At 41.0% G+C, this 16,198-nt stretch overlaps 1 protein-coding gene across 2 annotated transcripts in view; it reads left to right on the top strand.

Moving 5' to 3' along the window:
- The window catches only part of BMAL1 (basic helix-loop-helix ARNT like 1), a 50,757-nt gene that overhangs the window by 19,144 nt on the left and 15,415 nt on the right, over positions 1-16,198 (top strand). Inside the window, exons 2-7 of one of the 2 annotated variants that reach the window (XM_064163778.1) lie at positions 7,947-8,070; positions 8,345-8,492; positions 11,440-11,460; positions 12,447-12,485; positions 14,031-14,072; positions 14,841-14,998. In XM_064163778.1, the coding sequence (XP_064019848.1) occupies positions 8,353-8,492; positions 11,440-11,460; positions 12,447-12,485; positions 14,031-14,072; positions 14,841-14,998 (400 nt within the window). In that variant the 5' untranslated portion in view covers positions 7,947-8,070; positions 8,345-8,352. Of the gene's footprint in view, positions 1-7,946; positions 8,071-8,344; positions 8,493-11,439; positions 11,461-12,446; positions 12,486-14,030; positions 14,073-14,840; positions 14,999-16,198 lie in introns of those variants that run through there. The other variant, XM_064163777.1, reaches the window with a different exon arrangement.

The raw sequence follows: 16,198 nt of genomic DNA on the forward strand, positions 1-16,198 counted from the left end.
GGAGTAACTGGTGGAGTGCTGGAATTGTGCTTTGTTAATGAGAAAAGTGGATTGTGTTAAGGCTTATTCTCCCTTGGCATCTTTTGAATCAGTTCATCCTAGTGCAAGTTATACTAAAGCACAAGCAGTGGTTATAAGCTTAAGTCCTAGAATGGCTTCCACATTGTCCCAGGTCTCTGGTCAGACTGGGTAAGTGTTAAGGGTGAGATCTGACCTTTGAAGTAATAGAGGAAGGGTTTTGCTAGCCTGGTGTTTCATATGGAGACCTTTTAGAAGACCCATTTCTTAGAATTTCTTGTGAAATGATTTTGCCTTCCTGCTACTGAAAGACACCTTTGGAGATTATGAAGTGCAGAAAGAATATGTGCTGAATTGTGAGGAATAGGAGTTTCATTTAGCTATAGTAAGGGAATCAAAATTGCCCAGAGCATATCACTTAGAATGACAGCTAGGCTTTCAGATATTTGTAAGCTCTAAATTAAAAGACATATGTTTACAGAATCACAGAATGGTAGGGGTTGGGAGGGATCTCTGAAGATCATCTAGTCCAACCCCCTGGTAGTGCAGCATCACTTACCCTAAATCACACAGATGAGTTTTGAATGCTTCCAGAGATGGAGACTCCACAGCCTTTCTTGGGCAACTGCTCTGCCATTCTGAAAGGGAAGATTTTTTTTCCTTACATTCATAAGGAACCTCCTGTGTTTCAATTTGTGTCCACTGACTGTTGTCCTGACAAAGGCAGTTAAACAATAAGTGTTTTGAGTGTTAAATGAGTAAAATTAGACACCCCACCCAAAGGACTTGTTTCTGTTGTTTTAAGTCATTCCCCTCCACTCCTTCCCCAGTGTTTAAAGCACAATACGTTGTTCCTTCCCACGCATGCACAAAGTGTTCTGAAGGACTGGAGTAAACAAATATTAAGTACTACATCTTAACACAGACCTTGTGAACTTATTTTACCAGCATTTAGTATTTTAAAGTGTAATGTGTAATTATCTTGTTCTATAACTCGCTCTACAAAAATTTTGGAGTGCTTTGTTGAACAAAATGTCTGTAGCATTGTCTTAAAATAAGTTGAGATTTTGTTTTGTTTGTTGGTTTTAAAGAATTCAAACTTAGTGAATTCAGTCTTTTCCCAACAAGCAGCTATTCTTTGAACAGCTCCCTTTTATTCCATTCTGGTTGCATCCTTTTCCAGTGAAATCAAATAGGATGTCTTAGATCAGAAGGACCTGTTGAAATCAGGCATCCAAAGGCATGACAGAGTGTGCTAACTGAGAATAGATCTTATATTGATAGCTATACCTGAATATAGTTTTCCTTGCTGTTTGTAGGAGACTGACTGTTACCTTCCAGATTTTGTATGGCAGCTATACTTTTTTTTTCAAAGCCTCCTTAAAACAGCCATCTTCATGACATTTGAAATGAAATCTGAAAATACATTCCTAGAATACCTGTGGGGATCTTGGTGTGTCTGTGAAATGTCACAAGGCACCCAGTTTGTTTGCATAGCTTTGAGGCAAAATTCACTTATTCCTGCTCTAAGCAGAGGCATCTGAACTAGCTGCTCTCATTCTGGCCATTGTGGCTGAGCTTAGGAAGTAGTTCAGCACTCAGTATTTAGTGGTGAGAGGACCAGTGCTCCAGTGCTTGTTGCTTCCAGAAGTCTGTATAGATCCTGAAGTTTGATTCATGTGTTGGGTAACAGCTGTGTTTGGTAGGTGTGCTGTAGAAGCCCCATGAAACCTGTTTTTCCAAGAAAGGCAAGTCCATTTTGTTCTTCCTGTGCAAGCAGTTTCTGGAAGCCCAAGGAGTATGTGTACTAGAGGATTGATTATTGAATTAGGCCAAGTTCCTTTGGTAACAGCAGCATGTTAGTACTGTGTGCATCACCACCTTTTCACAAGGCCATGATTAGTTCCCTTGTGATGCTTGGTTTTGATGACTGCCCAAAATGAAATATCCAAACAGGTCAGCACATGTGTACTTCAAAGAATAAGAGCTCAAAGAGTCTAATCTTGGCTGACAAGAAGCTTATACTAGATCAAGCTTTCAATAATGCTTGCAAACTAGCAAGCTTTTTTGAAACCCTTTTAGCTGAGATTCACTGAAGAGGTAGAGAGGCAAATGGTGTTCAGACATGAGAGGAAATGGCATCTTCTGTGTCTCAGGGTCAGCCTGATGCTTCTGCTTCTGATGATTGTACAGCCTCCAGACCCAGTGGCTGTTGTGTAGAATGATATGCTAGATTTCAACCTATATCTCTAGAAAGAGGCACCAGTCCCTAGGAGGGAGGGAAGTACTTCATCCATGGTGCAGACAGATCCCTTTCAGCTTAAACAGCTGGAAGGGTTTGATTCCTGGAAGTGGTATGGTTTGGCTTTAATTTTGTTCCACTTTAAACTTTCTGACATGAAGGTGGTCCATGAGACTGCAGCCAGCCTTGAAGCAAGCATTCATCTGCTTCACTAAGAAGACTATGCGCTAGCTTTCCCCTTCTTTTCATGCTTTTCTGTGCCATCTGAAGCCTCATGTTTAGAGATGCAGACAATACAACATGGGAAGGATATACCACATAGGTGTGCTGCCTGTCAGAGGGATCTCTCCAAGCCAGAGAAAAGGGTTGACAAGAACCTTACAAATAACCTTATGGAGTTCAGTAAAAGGAAATGCTAAGTCCTGCAACTGGAGTGGAAAATCCTCATGCTCTAGTACAAACCAGGGGCTGACCAGCTAGAAAACAGCTTGGCAGAAAAGATCCTGGGGGGCCATGAACCAGCAATAGTGCCCTTGTAGCAAAGAAGGCCAACAGCTTCCTGGGGTTTATTAGCAGTCATGTTGCCAACAGGCTGAGCAAAGTGATCATTCCCATTTACTGAGCACTGGTGAGACACTTCTGTGTTCCAGGGTCTAGTTCTGAGCTCCCCAGTGCAAGAGAAAGTTTCTTCAGTTACTGCTTATTTTTGGGTTTGGGGCAACAGAGAAGTCCTTCATTAAAAGAGCTGGAAATACAATTAAGTAGTTCCCCCTTTAAGCAAGGAGAGCTGGGATAAGAGGCCTCTCTGGAACTGGAAGTCTGAGTACTCTATGAACAAGACAAAGTTCAGAATATGGTCTTGTGGCTCCATTACCACTGTGATAATGTGGAAAACGCCTGTGAAGTGATGGAATGAGATGACTTGTCCAGTCATTTCCCAGAGACACCAGTGAGAAACAGACTTGGTTTTGTTAGAGTAGCACATATGGACAGTATATTTATTTGTTGAGACACTGCCTTTACGTTAACTTCCTAGAGCTAAAAGATCTTCTTTGTTCATGTGGAGTTTTTCCTCTGTATATTGGGGACTCTCTTGACCCCTATTGCAAAATGATTCATCTTGCAGCTTTGTGGCTGGTTTATATTCACAAGCTGCTCCCCTCCAGCCTACTGTGTTTTTCATAGGAAAGGTGGGAGCTGCTGTTGGAACAGTTAAGTTGCTTGAGCTGTTGAGGGCCTGTGCCTGCCACAGGACAGGGGATACTCATGCCCTGTTGTGAGGGCTGGGGGAGAGCAACAGCTGCTAACATGAGAGATGCAGGAGGCTGTTGGATCACTCCTGCTCTGTGTATGTGGTTAAGGATGTGGTTGAAACGTGAGATACTGATGTCACTAAGAGCTTGGGTTGGGAAGAGCTCTGATGTGGATTATAGGCTGCCTGGGGGTTGATGAACATGCTGATGAATGAGTGATAAAAGGATGATCTCAACAAGCAAACCAGGGAAGAATCACTTCTTTGTCCAGAGGTTGCAGTGGGATGTATCTATGTGTAAGAGGAAGGCACAGGGCTGCTTATCTTCTGGAAGTACGGAGTGTTTCTGCAAGTAGGATGGGACTTGGAAGAATGTGAATGTGCCATTAAAACAAAGCAGTATCAATATGTCAGGCAAATATGAAATGTTCTAACATCAGCTCCTTACGTATCAAAGGGAAAACACCACTGCTTTAATTCAAAATCTTCCTTTGGTTTCTACAGAGTATTTAAAGATACAGATTGGGATGTAGGAACTGCTTGTTACAGCCATGGCCTTGTGTGCTGGTCCTGAAGTCATCACAGGGACTTCTGCAGTCCTTGTGCTGCTGAGCAGAAATCCCTCAGTGGTGCTGCGTGCGTATGCCTCCGGAGTGCCCAGGTGGCCAAGAGAGCCAGTGGCATCCTGGCCTGCATCAGGAATGGTGTGGTCAGCAGGAGCAGGGAGGTCATTCTGCCCCTGTACTCTGCACTGGTTAGACCACACCTTGAGTACTGTGTTCAGTTCTGGCCCCCCCAGTTTAGGAGGGACATTGAGATGCTTGAGCGTGTCCAGAGAAGGGCGACGAGGCTGGGGAGAGGCCTTGAGCACAGCCCTATGAGGAGAGGCTGAGGGAGCTGGGATTGGTTAGCCTGGAGAAGAGGAGGCTCAGGGGTGACCTTATTGCTGTCTACAACTACCTGAGGGGTGGTTGTGGCCAGGAGGAGGTTGCTCTCTTCTCTCAGGTGGCCAGCACCAGAATAATAGGACACAGCCTCAAGCTGCACCAGGGGAAATTTAGGCTGGAGGTGAGGAGAAAGTTCTTCACTGAGAGTGTCATTGGACACTGGAATGGGCTGCCCGGGGAGGTGGTGGAGTCGCCGTCCCTGGAGCTGTTCAAGGCAGGATTGGACGTGGCACTTGGTGCCATGGTCTAGCCTTGAGCTCTGTGGTAAAGGGTTGGACTCCATGATCTGTGAGGTCTCTTCCAATCCTAATAATACTGTGATACTGTAATACTGTGAGTGTACATACATCTGCAGCACCTCTTGAAGAAGCACAGATAATGAAGACAAATAACCCTGTTCTGCTTTTTCTTACTAGTTCGTGCTGTGGCAGTTAACTTTAGTACTGCTGTGAAGGGAAGTAGATGATTTCCTCTTTGTAGCTGTTTTGGGTTTAGTCATTACTCATAGGGACAATAAGTATCTTTTCAATTACTTCTTAAGGAAACCACACCACAGTTTTCCTCTGTCATTGCAAACCAGTGCTTTTAAGGTATGAGACACTTCTGATTCATCAAGTTCTGAATGGTGTTTCTTTTAGAATGCATATGTTTGTATGTTGGAGATAGCTGACGCTTGCCTAGGGGTAAGTGAAACTGGTGGTGCTTGTGTAAAGAGGTCTTGACTCCCGGATGGGTGCTTGTCAGATGCAGTTGACCTACTTTAGCTCCGACCTTGATTTGCTCAGAGGTGTTTATGTACTCGTGATCAGCTTTGCTGCATGATTAAGCTAGTCACGTGCCATCTAACTTTGTTTTTAAGGGATGAACAGTAAGATTTGTTCTTACTGTCTCATTAGCCTTGTTAACAGGGGCTTGGAGTAAGATTGAATGCAAGGGAGAAGAATCCTGAAGGAAGTGGTCCCAGGCAGGCTGTAGAGAGACACTGTGCTGTGATACAGTGACAGCATATTTGTTTGAGTCTCATCAGGAAGTGAATTACATAGCAATTTTTCAAGTAGGTCTTTGGAGTGCTTTGGCAACAGCTTGGGCATCGTAAATGGAAGATCTGAACTTTGCCAGTGTATGGGTAACTTGTGTGATCTTCCTTATAGAGGACTTTTTTAGCCATTGAACATCTAGCAGCTGGAGGCTGAAAAGATAATAAAATAATCCATCTTTCTCAGAATTGCAAGAAAACTTTGCAACAAAATGTTTCTCTGAACTGCTCACTATTTATTATACTGGGGCATGCTGATTTTTTGCTCTAATCATTGGGTTGACATTTTCTTAACTTTAAACCTCATTTTAAGAGACATCCACGGCTCCTGTAATGCCAAAATGTAGGACTGTGGTTATTAACTGGGCTGAGCATTTGAGACATGGTAGAGAAAGGGCTGACTTGAAAAGAAATTGGGCATTTTGGGTTTTGTGTAATTCTTTTGTTCTGCTTAAGTGGTGAAGACACTCAGAACAGCTGCTGTACAGCTATCAAATGTAGACTCTTGGTTGTTATTAGAAATAGCAGCACCAGTGGAGTGAATGATTTTAAGATTTTCATTTTGCAATGAGCAACAAAGCAACTAATTTTTTTCATTAAAGCACACCATTGACTGTGCAGTGGTCTGACAGTTAAGTTAAATTGTTGACTGTTGCAGGCATTCTTAAATGGAGAGGACTATGTTAAATTGGCAAGCCTTCTTTTCCTCCTTGTTTTAATTCTGATCCATCCCAACCTTCTGTCTGAGGTTATCTTAAATGGTCCATGAAACTACAGTAAGCAGTGAAGTGTGAGTTCAACAAGTACACTCACATAGAGAAGCGTTTAGCAACTTTTGGACTGGAAGGCCAGAGAGGGACTTTTCACAAGGCTGTCTAGCAATAGGAAAAGGGGGAATAGTTTTAAGCTGAGGAAGAGTAGGATTAGACTGGGTCTAAGTAAAAAGTTCTTTACTATATGGGTGGTGAGACTCTGGAATAGGCTGCCCAGGGATGTTGTGGATGCCTCCTTCCTGGGGGTGTTCTAGGCCAGGTTGGATGAGGCCTTGAGCAGCTGAGCTGAGTTGAAAGGCATCCCTGCTCACAGCAGTAGATGATCTCTAAGTTCTCTCCCCACCTAAGCCATTCTATGATTCTATAAATTTTGGTCATTTGGGCCAGAAGTTTTAGAAACTACTTGTTTCTAATATGTGCATTAAACAGTGCTTGGAGTTTATATTAGGCTCCAAGCCTCAATCATGGGTGCCCATTAATTGGACAAAGATGTAGTTTGATGTGACAGTACTTTTGTCATGGAATTCATAGGGCTAAGCCACAGGCCACACCAAGTTTAGCTATAACTAACCTCTGTACATCAGCTGAGGTTGAAGATAATGGGTTTTGGATCTGAACCCAGCACAGAGAAGTGGTCAGTGACTGTGGTTTAACTGGTGGCTTGTAAATCGTGCAGCAATCTCATAAACCACAGTAACACAATCACACTTACAATTGTTGGACTACACTGAGTAAGAGAGATAAAGCAGACAACTAAGAATAGGATGACACAGGAAGAAAATAAGGCTTGATCCACAAGTAACTGTGTTAGTGTGAATTAAAGCCTTGTAAAAGAAACTGTGGTTATAGGGTCAGTGGGAATTTATACTTTGATTTAATTTTTTCCTGCTTTAGTTCTTATTAGTGACAAGATCTGGCCTCATAACTTTCCTCTACCAATACACCCACACATTTGCAGATACCTGGGTTCCTTTTTATTATTTCTGAGAAAGGATCACAGAGAAGTTGTCAGGTGAGAAGCTCTGCTTCTAGAACAACAATCTTCTGTTCAGCATTTGGTGCCACTAGAGCAATGACTTGCCTGACCTTAGATTTAAGAGCTGGGATCCTGGCTGTTGTTACTGTGACAGGACCAACAATTTAGATAACTTAAATTTTTGGAATAAATTCTGCATTTGCTATTCTAACAGCTGAAGAAAATCATGGCAGTGACTTTGGGTTTTGTGAGGTACAAACTAGAGCACAGGAGGTTGTGTATGACCCTATAAGAAACAACTCTGAGGGTGGCAGAACACTAGAGCAGGCTGCCTAGAGTGGTTGTGGAGTCTCCTTCTCTGGAGAGTTTAGAAATGTGCCTGGATGTGTTCCTGTGCAACCTGATCTAAGTGTACTCTGCATGAGCAAGGATGTTGGCCTAGATGATCTGCCAAGGCCAAAGAATGCTAAATGGGGCCCAAAGGGAAGTGATGCTGAAGAAGTTCCTTCTGTTTCAAAGCTTTGTCCATTGGACATGTACATCCCAAGGTCTAATCTTTTTGATGGATAAATCTTCGACACTGTGTAAGAGGACTCCGATTCAGTCCTTGAGTAGAAAACATCTATGTGCTGTTGTAAAATTGTTCTAAAGAAACTTATTTCTAAACTGTATTTTAAGCTTGCTGCTCTTCTTCCCATTCAGGTTTTTGACAGTACACGATTGACAGAATATGAGGCATGGAAGAGTTGTAAGGTGATCAGCTGCTTCAGGCTGAGCATCATCATCTTTTCCCACGTGGATCTAGGCTTCCAAGACAGGCTTTCAGGTAAAACCTATTCTGTTTCACAGATGATGCCATTTAGTAATGATGAAACTTTAAAAACAGTTGTGTTAAGTAATGTGTTCTGAGAAGGGTGTTGGGGTTTGTGCAGTATTCAATACACCAGTGACTGGAGAAGGGGAAATTGCCCGTGGTCTAGTTTATGGCAAAAAGAAATAGAAATTGTGTTTTGAGATGGTTTTTGGGGGTTATTTTAGTTAAACAGGTACATTTCTGAGTCTTTTAATGCAGTAGTTTCTGTGCTTTTGTTTTGTGTTAGACAATCCAATGGCAGACCAAAGGATGGATATATCTTCTACAATTAGTGACTTTATGTCACCAGACCCTGCTGACTTGATCTCCAGTTCCCTCAGCACTTCAGGAATGGATTGTAATAGGAAAAGAAAGGGAAGCTCTACTGATTATCAGTAAGTTTGATTTATCTTGATTTAACACTGCTAAAATGAGGTTGAAACACAACAATACAGTGCAGGAGATGATAGAAATACTTAGAGCAGTTCTAAAATAACATTTTCCTGACAACCTATCATAAAGGTTTTAAGAAAGAATCTACTATGCACTAAGAGGAAAGTTCATTATTTAATAATAAAAATAAATCCTGTGGCTCAGTGCAGCTAAAACTGAAGACTATCAGATGGGGTAAGGCTGAGAAAGGAAATATTTGGCCGACGAGGGGAGAAAAATTAATACTGATGAAATATACAGTGTAAAAGTTGATTATATTGACCATTTACACAAGAAATAAAATGTCTAGTGGAAGGGAAGATAATAAATTCATTAAAAAGCAGAAGCAAAACTGGAAATAGTTCCTTTTTCTTCACCTATTTTTTGTCTTCTTAGTCACTTCCTATCAGTGCGCTGCCAGCCTTTGCCTGATGAACTGTTTTGATCTCCCAGTTGAATCTGAGTAGCCTCTGGTTTGAGGCAATAGATTTGCCTTTCCTTTAATCAACTGATTTAATCTTGTGTTGGTCCTTGACAGCAGGCTTATGATTCTTGACAAAATATAATCTTGATTTCTCCTGATTCAGTGGTAGAATGTGGTTTCATTTCAAGAATGCTGCTCTTCTTTAAGGGAAGCTTGTTAACAACAGTGCTCAGTAGCTTTTGTTTTGGGGCTGATATTTGAAACTGCAAACAATCATACCAGCTCTGCTTTAGAACAGTGAGGGTCATAGTATCATAGTAGAGTTTGCCAAAGTGTAACATCTCTTCTGCTCTAGATAAACCAAGACCAACCTACTTCAAGTCCTGTGCAAACCTCCTAAGTATTGTAACTTTATGAAGTCTAGCTGCAGGGTAACTCATGAATGGGTCCCCTCTATAATTCGAGGGCTATGCACTCTATTTTCATGTATCTTAGCACAAATGTTGTCATTATGGGCCTTTGAATTTTTTTTCAAGGAGGGGTAGAGCTTGTAATCCTTACTGAACATGACAAATAAGAATTAGTTCCGTGTGCATAGGGCTTCTCTGTAGGAGAATTTGTATGCAACACTTTAAGTACTCTTTAAGAAGCACAAATGTGCTGTGTACAAACCCTCTCTAACATGCATTTAGTCCTCCTGAAAAGTACATGGCTCCTTACAGTCAAATTGACTACTGCAAAATTTAGCTTTGATCTTACCAACTTCCTCTTCTCTAGAAAGGATTTCTCCATCTTTATTCCTCTGGGTAGGAAGCATTGCTCAAGTCCTCTTTTCCAAAAGGCAGCTTGCTCTTGTAAGTGTTAATTCTGCCCTTTAGGTTGTGTGTGCATTGGTAAAAAATATCTGAATGATGAGCTTACAGCAGATGTTGTCACACTGCCATTCATGTTGTGTTGCAAAGGAAATGCTGGCTAGTAAATATTCCTGTATTGAAATAGAACTTAAGGTAGACTTCCTCCATCTCTTCTTGTACTATGTGGATATCAGAAATGTTGCTGTCCAGCTTTTGCTGCCTGTTAATGGTGTATTTTTTACATACATTGTCTGAGTTTCCAGCTCTATGCTTCATTTGCCACAGAAGTCAGGGGAAAAGCAAGGCAGAACCTGTTCTAGTGAGGCGCTTTGTTCACCTCTCAAGTACAACCAAGCACATTGATCAGCTGCTCCTCACCAGCTTCTTTCTCCTGCCACTCCTCCAGGAAAATTCCTGTCCAATCTATTATTGTTACTTCAGCAAAAGTCGCCTGTTCTCTGCTATGGTCTGTTTCAGTCAAATGCCGGAATCTAAGATGCTATGCACAGGTCTATAAACAGTTCATTTGTTTTCTTGAGAGTAGTGTTTTCAGTTGAGGTAATATATGATAAAAAAACAAGCCAGCCTGAAGTGTTTTTTACTTACTTTGTACTTCTTTTAGATTTTACTTTCTTGTTCTAAGGCTGAAATCAATTTTGCCACAACAAGTATCCTGTAGGTAAAAGTGGCATCACAAGTGGAAAACCAATGCCTCATTTTTGTTTCTGAGTCCTATTCTAGACCTACATGCAATTTCTTTGTGAGCAACAGAAGCGCTTTGAGCCATTGACTAAGACAGTAACACAGCTGTGAAGACTGAGAGATGAAGAAAACCAGCAGCTTATTCAAACTTCCTTTAAAAACCAGTCTGATGTAAAGTGCAGTGTACAAGATATGAAAGAATAGCATACTTATTTTCAAGAGGGCTAACATCCAGTGTTGAACAGAAACAACCAGTATGGTAATGGCTAATACCAGACAATTTTCATAAGGCTTTTATAAAGTATAGCTTCTTAGCATGTTAAAGCTCATTGGTATTTCAGATCACTCTACAGTTTTGAAACAACACCAACAGTTAGCGTGCACGTAGAAATTCTGTTTAATTTCTTTAGGATAAAAGTCTATATGTAAAGTTCAGAATTAGGACTTAAATACCAACTGCCTGCTGGGTGGAATCCAAACCCAAGAAAGTTAGGATGCTTTTTTTTTTAAGTGTAGATTGATTTATTTGTCACCTTATTTATTTCTGACCTTAGCGTCCTCTGATATCCCATTTATCTATCCCATTTATCTACCTATAAAGGCATCATGCATCAAACACACATCTTTCATTTTGGAAGATGAAACAATATCTGCATGATGTTCATAACATAGTTTAGGTCAGCTGTACTGGTTTTCCTACATAAATTAGAATGAACTATGCTATTTTTAATGAAAAAGACAACTTATACTTTGAGAAGGGAGTTTAATTTGAACATATTTCCCTGGAATATGTTTAATGCTATTCTCTTGTTTTCACTGTGCTTTTCGTTTCAAATAGAACATAAATTAGCTTGAGAATTTCAACAGAAAGATTAAGACCTTTTTCTTATTTTCTATATATGGTGTACTTTTATTTTTCTTTCTTTTCAGACTTGATGGCTTTCCTTTTGAGTAAGTATAAATATTTCAATAATTGGTTTCACTTGAAAAAGTTGTGGTTTGCCTTGCCTTTTACCTCCCATTTACTTGAAACGTGCAGGTAAAAGTTAAACCAGAACAAGCCATGCTTTATAGTGCCCATTTAAGCACAGTTGTACACGTTTGTGTATATCAAAAATACTCTCTTCCCAATTATTTTGCCTAACAGTGCTGTAGTATTAGGCATTCATCTTTTATTACCAGATATGGCTATGAAAACTTAGATTTCTCTTATTTCTGTACATAAGGTTGCAACACTAAACTGTAATAAGGGAGGGTCCTACTTTTTGTTGTTCATGCCTCATTTTTGGTATAGAGACAAAGTGAGCCATGTGTCTACACTGCAAGCTGTACTAACTCTAAATGTGCCTGCTTAGTCTCAGTCTCTCACTCTCCAAGCATTTGGCCATCTCCAGTGGTACATTGTTCTAATTACCATTTCCTACTTGCAAATCAGCTACTCTAAGGCAAACTGAAGTGCAAAACACACAGAGGCATCACTGCAAAGTTATTCAGGGCAGGTTGTGAATTTTATGCAGTTTAAATGCCTCTGGTTGTCCTTTTGATGGCAGTAAATGCAGGGTCGTAGCCCTGTTTCTTATGAAGGCATGAAAATATCTGCTTCAATAGGTCTTTGCAATCTTTTTCCCCCTCTAGTTGACTGAAAAACATTTTTCTAACAGATGATATCTTTGAACTGCAGCATGTTTTATTGTCAAAGACATCAAACTGTGCCATTTTGTTAGCTCTGAAGGAGAAACAACTCATTTAAGAAAATGTGTAGATGTTGCAAAAACTACAGAAATTCTTTACTCCTTCCAGGTTCTCACTTTTTATATTTTTTCCTATTTATGATTTAAAGATGACAGAAATGCTTTATTCTAACTTCATGGTAGTTTGATAAGTTTTGTTAATCCTTTACTTAATCTGTGCCATATTGCTTTGTTTTCTTTCTGCAGGGAAGGTATGGATACGGATAAAGATGACCAACATGGAAGGTACTATTGACACAGTCACTAAATTGTTAGTTCCACAGTACTGATGTAGGATCCTGGCTGTAGATGCCTGTTTTCAGTGCCACTGTGGTCATGTGTCCCAGATTGTTTCTTTGCTGGGACAAAGGCTTGAGATTGTTGAAAGAGTCAGACAAACAAAAAAACCCAATGCTTTGAGCCACAGTTTTATAGTTAATGATCTTTTCTGAAGAAGAGTTAAATAGTCATGTTTTTATAAACTGGTTTTAATGAGGATTAGTAGAGATGTAAGGCCATAAAATGGTTTGGTTTGGTTTGGTTTGGTTTGGTTTGGTTTGGAAGAGGCCTCCAAAGGTCATCTAGTCCAAGTGCCCTGCAGTCAGCAGGGACATCCTCTACTAGATCGAGTTTCTCAGAGACTTGTTGAGCCTGATATTGAATACCTTCAGGGATGGGGCCTCAACTGCCTCTCAGGGCAACATGTTCCAGTGTTCCAGCACCCTTGTAGCAAAGAGCTTGTTTCTAACATCCAATCTAAATCTGCTCTTCTCTAATTTCCAACCATTGCCTCTTGTCCTATCACTCCAGGCCTTTGTAAACAGTCCTTTTGTAAGCCCCCTTCAGGTACTGCTAGGAGCAGGTGTTGATCTGTTGGAAGGTAGGAGAGCCCTGCAGAGGGACAGGCTGGATAGGCGGGCAGAGGCCAATGGGATGAGATTTAACAAGGCCAAGTGCAGGATTCTGCACTTTGGCCACAACAACCCCAATCAGCACTACAGGCTGGGGACAGAGTGGCTGAGAGCAGCCAAGAGGAAAGGGACCTGGGGGTACTGATAGATAGTAGGCTGAAGATGAGCCAGCAGTGTGCCCAGGTGGCCTAGAGAGCCAATGGCATCCTGGCCTGCATCAGGAATAGTGTGGCCAGTAGGACAAGGGAGGTTATTCTGCTCCTGTACTCAACACTGGTCAGGCCACACCTTGAGTACTGTGTCCAGTTCTGGGCTCCTTAATTCAAGAGAGATGTTGAGGTGCTGGAAAGTGTCCAGAGAAGGGCAACAAAGCTGGTGAGGGGCCTGGAACACAAACCCTATGAGGAGAGGCTGAGGGAGCTGGGGTTGTTTAGCTTAGAGAAGAGGAGGCTCAGGGGAGACCTCATTACTGTCTACAGCTACCTGAGGGGTGGTTGTAGCCAGGTGGGGGTTGGCCTCTTCTCCCAGGCAACCACCAATAGAACAAGGAGACACAGTCTCAAGTTGTGCTGGGGGAAGTATAGGCTGGATGTTAGGAGGAAGTTCTTGCCAGAGAGAGTGATTTGCATTGGAATGGGCTGCCCGGGGAGGTGGTGGAGGCACTGTCCCTGGAGGTGTTCAAGCAAAGCCTGGCTGAGGCATTTAGTGCCATGGTCTAGTTGACTGGCTAGGGCTGGGTGCTAGGTTGGCCTGGATGATCTTGGAGGTCTCTTCCAACCTGGTTGATTCTATGAATTCTATTCTATTCTACTGGAAGGTTGCTAAATGCAAGTTGACTTGAGAGTTTGAACACTAACTTTGTGATGTCATTTCTCAACAGATTGGAGTATACAGACCAACAAGGCAGAATAAAAAATGCAAGGTAATCTCTACACAAGTGTATGCACTTCTTGTCCTGAAAATAATTCTATTTTCATGGTCTTCTCTTATATTTTCCACATATTCATACTGTTGATATTTTTCTTGTATAATTTTCCTGTAGGCTTGTGAAAGTACTAATTTGGTAGGGGAATTTTTGGCATGGTAAAATATAAAATAAAAATTAATGATCTAGTATTTATCATCATATTTTCTGGTTAAGAAGAGTCTATTTCAGAGGTACCTGAAATAGTTCAAGAATGAGTAAAAGCCTGACATTGCCACTGCAGAAGGTAGTTTTAAGTACATTCATGTACTGTACTTAATACAAGATTTTAATTGAATGCTTTGTTCAAAATTCTTATACACTGGAATTTACTTTTCTGTGACCTGTCTGATTCCAGTGATGTTTCAGTGTACATGGGAAGAACAAAAATGGTGTACAGCAGTAGAAGTCTCTGGATGATTTTGTACTGTTCAGTGGGTTGTTTCAAAACTGAGACTTCAGCGAGCTGTATGGCCAACATTTGATGTGTTTCCTGGTAAATCAGAGTGCTGCAGCCTTGCCTGTTACTTAGAACTGTTACCCAAACAGTCACCGTGAAACGTCTGAAGAATTCAGTACGTGGCTGTCATTTTCCTGAGGATAAGAGGGCAGCTCAGTTTTGAGAAGAGGTTATTTTGGTGGGTTTTTCCACTGGATTGGGGGATTCTAAACAATGACTTGCTCTCTCCTACTTTTCTGTTTTTCCACGCCACCTGCCTGGTGTAGGGAGGCTCACAGTCAGATTGAGAAAAGGCGCAGAGATAAAATGAACAGCTTCATAGATGAACTGGCATCTTTGGTCCCGACCTGCAACGCCATGTCCCGAAAGCTAGATAAACTCACTGTGCTGAGAATGGCTGTCCAGCATATGAAAACACTACGTGGTAAGCTGCCTGGGACTGGAGGGAAGTGGCATGGCTGGGATAGAGAAGGATAGCAAATGGAATTTCCAACAGACATTGTTTTTCTCTTGCTCTTTTGCCATGAAGGAGTGAGTTAACACATTTAAGGGCTTTGATGCTACGTGTTTGTTTCTCTCTTACTGGTTCATGGTTAAATATTGTGACCCAACTGGGAAATTTCTGGATGAAGAAAGAATAATATTTCATCATCTGACCCCATCACTAGATTTAACAGAAGCAAGGCAACTGAGGCAGGTTAGGGGAGTGAAGTGCTTGGCAGTGCTCTTAATGCAGTCAGTGTGCAAAACTTGCTGGATACAGAGGTTAGATTTCCATGTGTAATATTCCTACAGGAGTTTTGAGGGTTTTTTTGTTTATACTTTTAGCTCTGCTTGAAAGAAGAGAGACAGTACTTTTGAAGAGTCATTTTTAGTCTTTTCAATCAGTTTCTGAAGGGGAATCAGCACTTGAAAGGAAACCTGCACATTTGGAAGGATTGAGACTGTTAGCTAATTTCTGTTCTAAAGCTTCATGTAAAACTGAATCGGTGATTGGGTACAGCCAGTGATGATGCTAAAGGCTGAAGCCTTAAAGAAATATGCCCCTCAGAAAAGACAGTGATGCAGCTAATTTGAAAAGAGAGTCACAGCTCTGGTTTCTAGACCTGGTGTCTTCCAGTCATATTTATTATAGCAATTTTGAAAAGTTTAACTTTTTCTGCCACTGTCATTTGATTAGTTTAGTACATCATAGCACTTCAGTGGTTACTGAATTGGCTCTCTTCTGTCTTAATGAAAGGAATAGAATGAGAAGAATTAGCCTTTAATAGATAGCTGCCTCATTTGTAGCTAATTTTGGGCTTTTGGCATTGTGATGCTGTTTTTTGTCTTTGGCATGGAATGAGAGAACTGATTTGTAAGTTCCTAAATGACAATCTGTTTACATGATCTTGTCCTGTTTTACTAAAATAGAAAGAGAGTAGTTTGAAGGTTATTGTGCTTTAGTCTCTTTAATTTCTTATTTTTCATTTCTAATTCTGAGAATGTACCATAAATCAAGGAAATCAAGGTTAAAAAATATGTCAAAGAACAGTTGTGTATCTTGGAAGTCAATTAATTTGGATTACCATTTGTGTTCTAGGAAAAACTTCTTCACCCTTTTTTAAAGTTCATACCAACAGAG

This window comes from Pogoniulus pusillus, chromosome 24 (genome assembly GCF_015220805.1).
Source record: "Pogoniulus pusillus isolate bPogPus1 chromosome 24, bPogPus1.pri, whole genome shotgun sequence".
Classification (NCBI taxonomy): Eukaryota; Metazoa; Chordata; class Aves; order Piciformes; family Lybiidae; genus Pogoniulus; species Pogoniulus pusillus.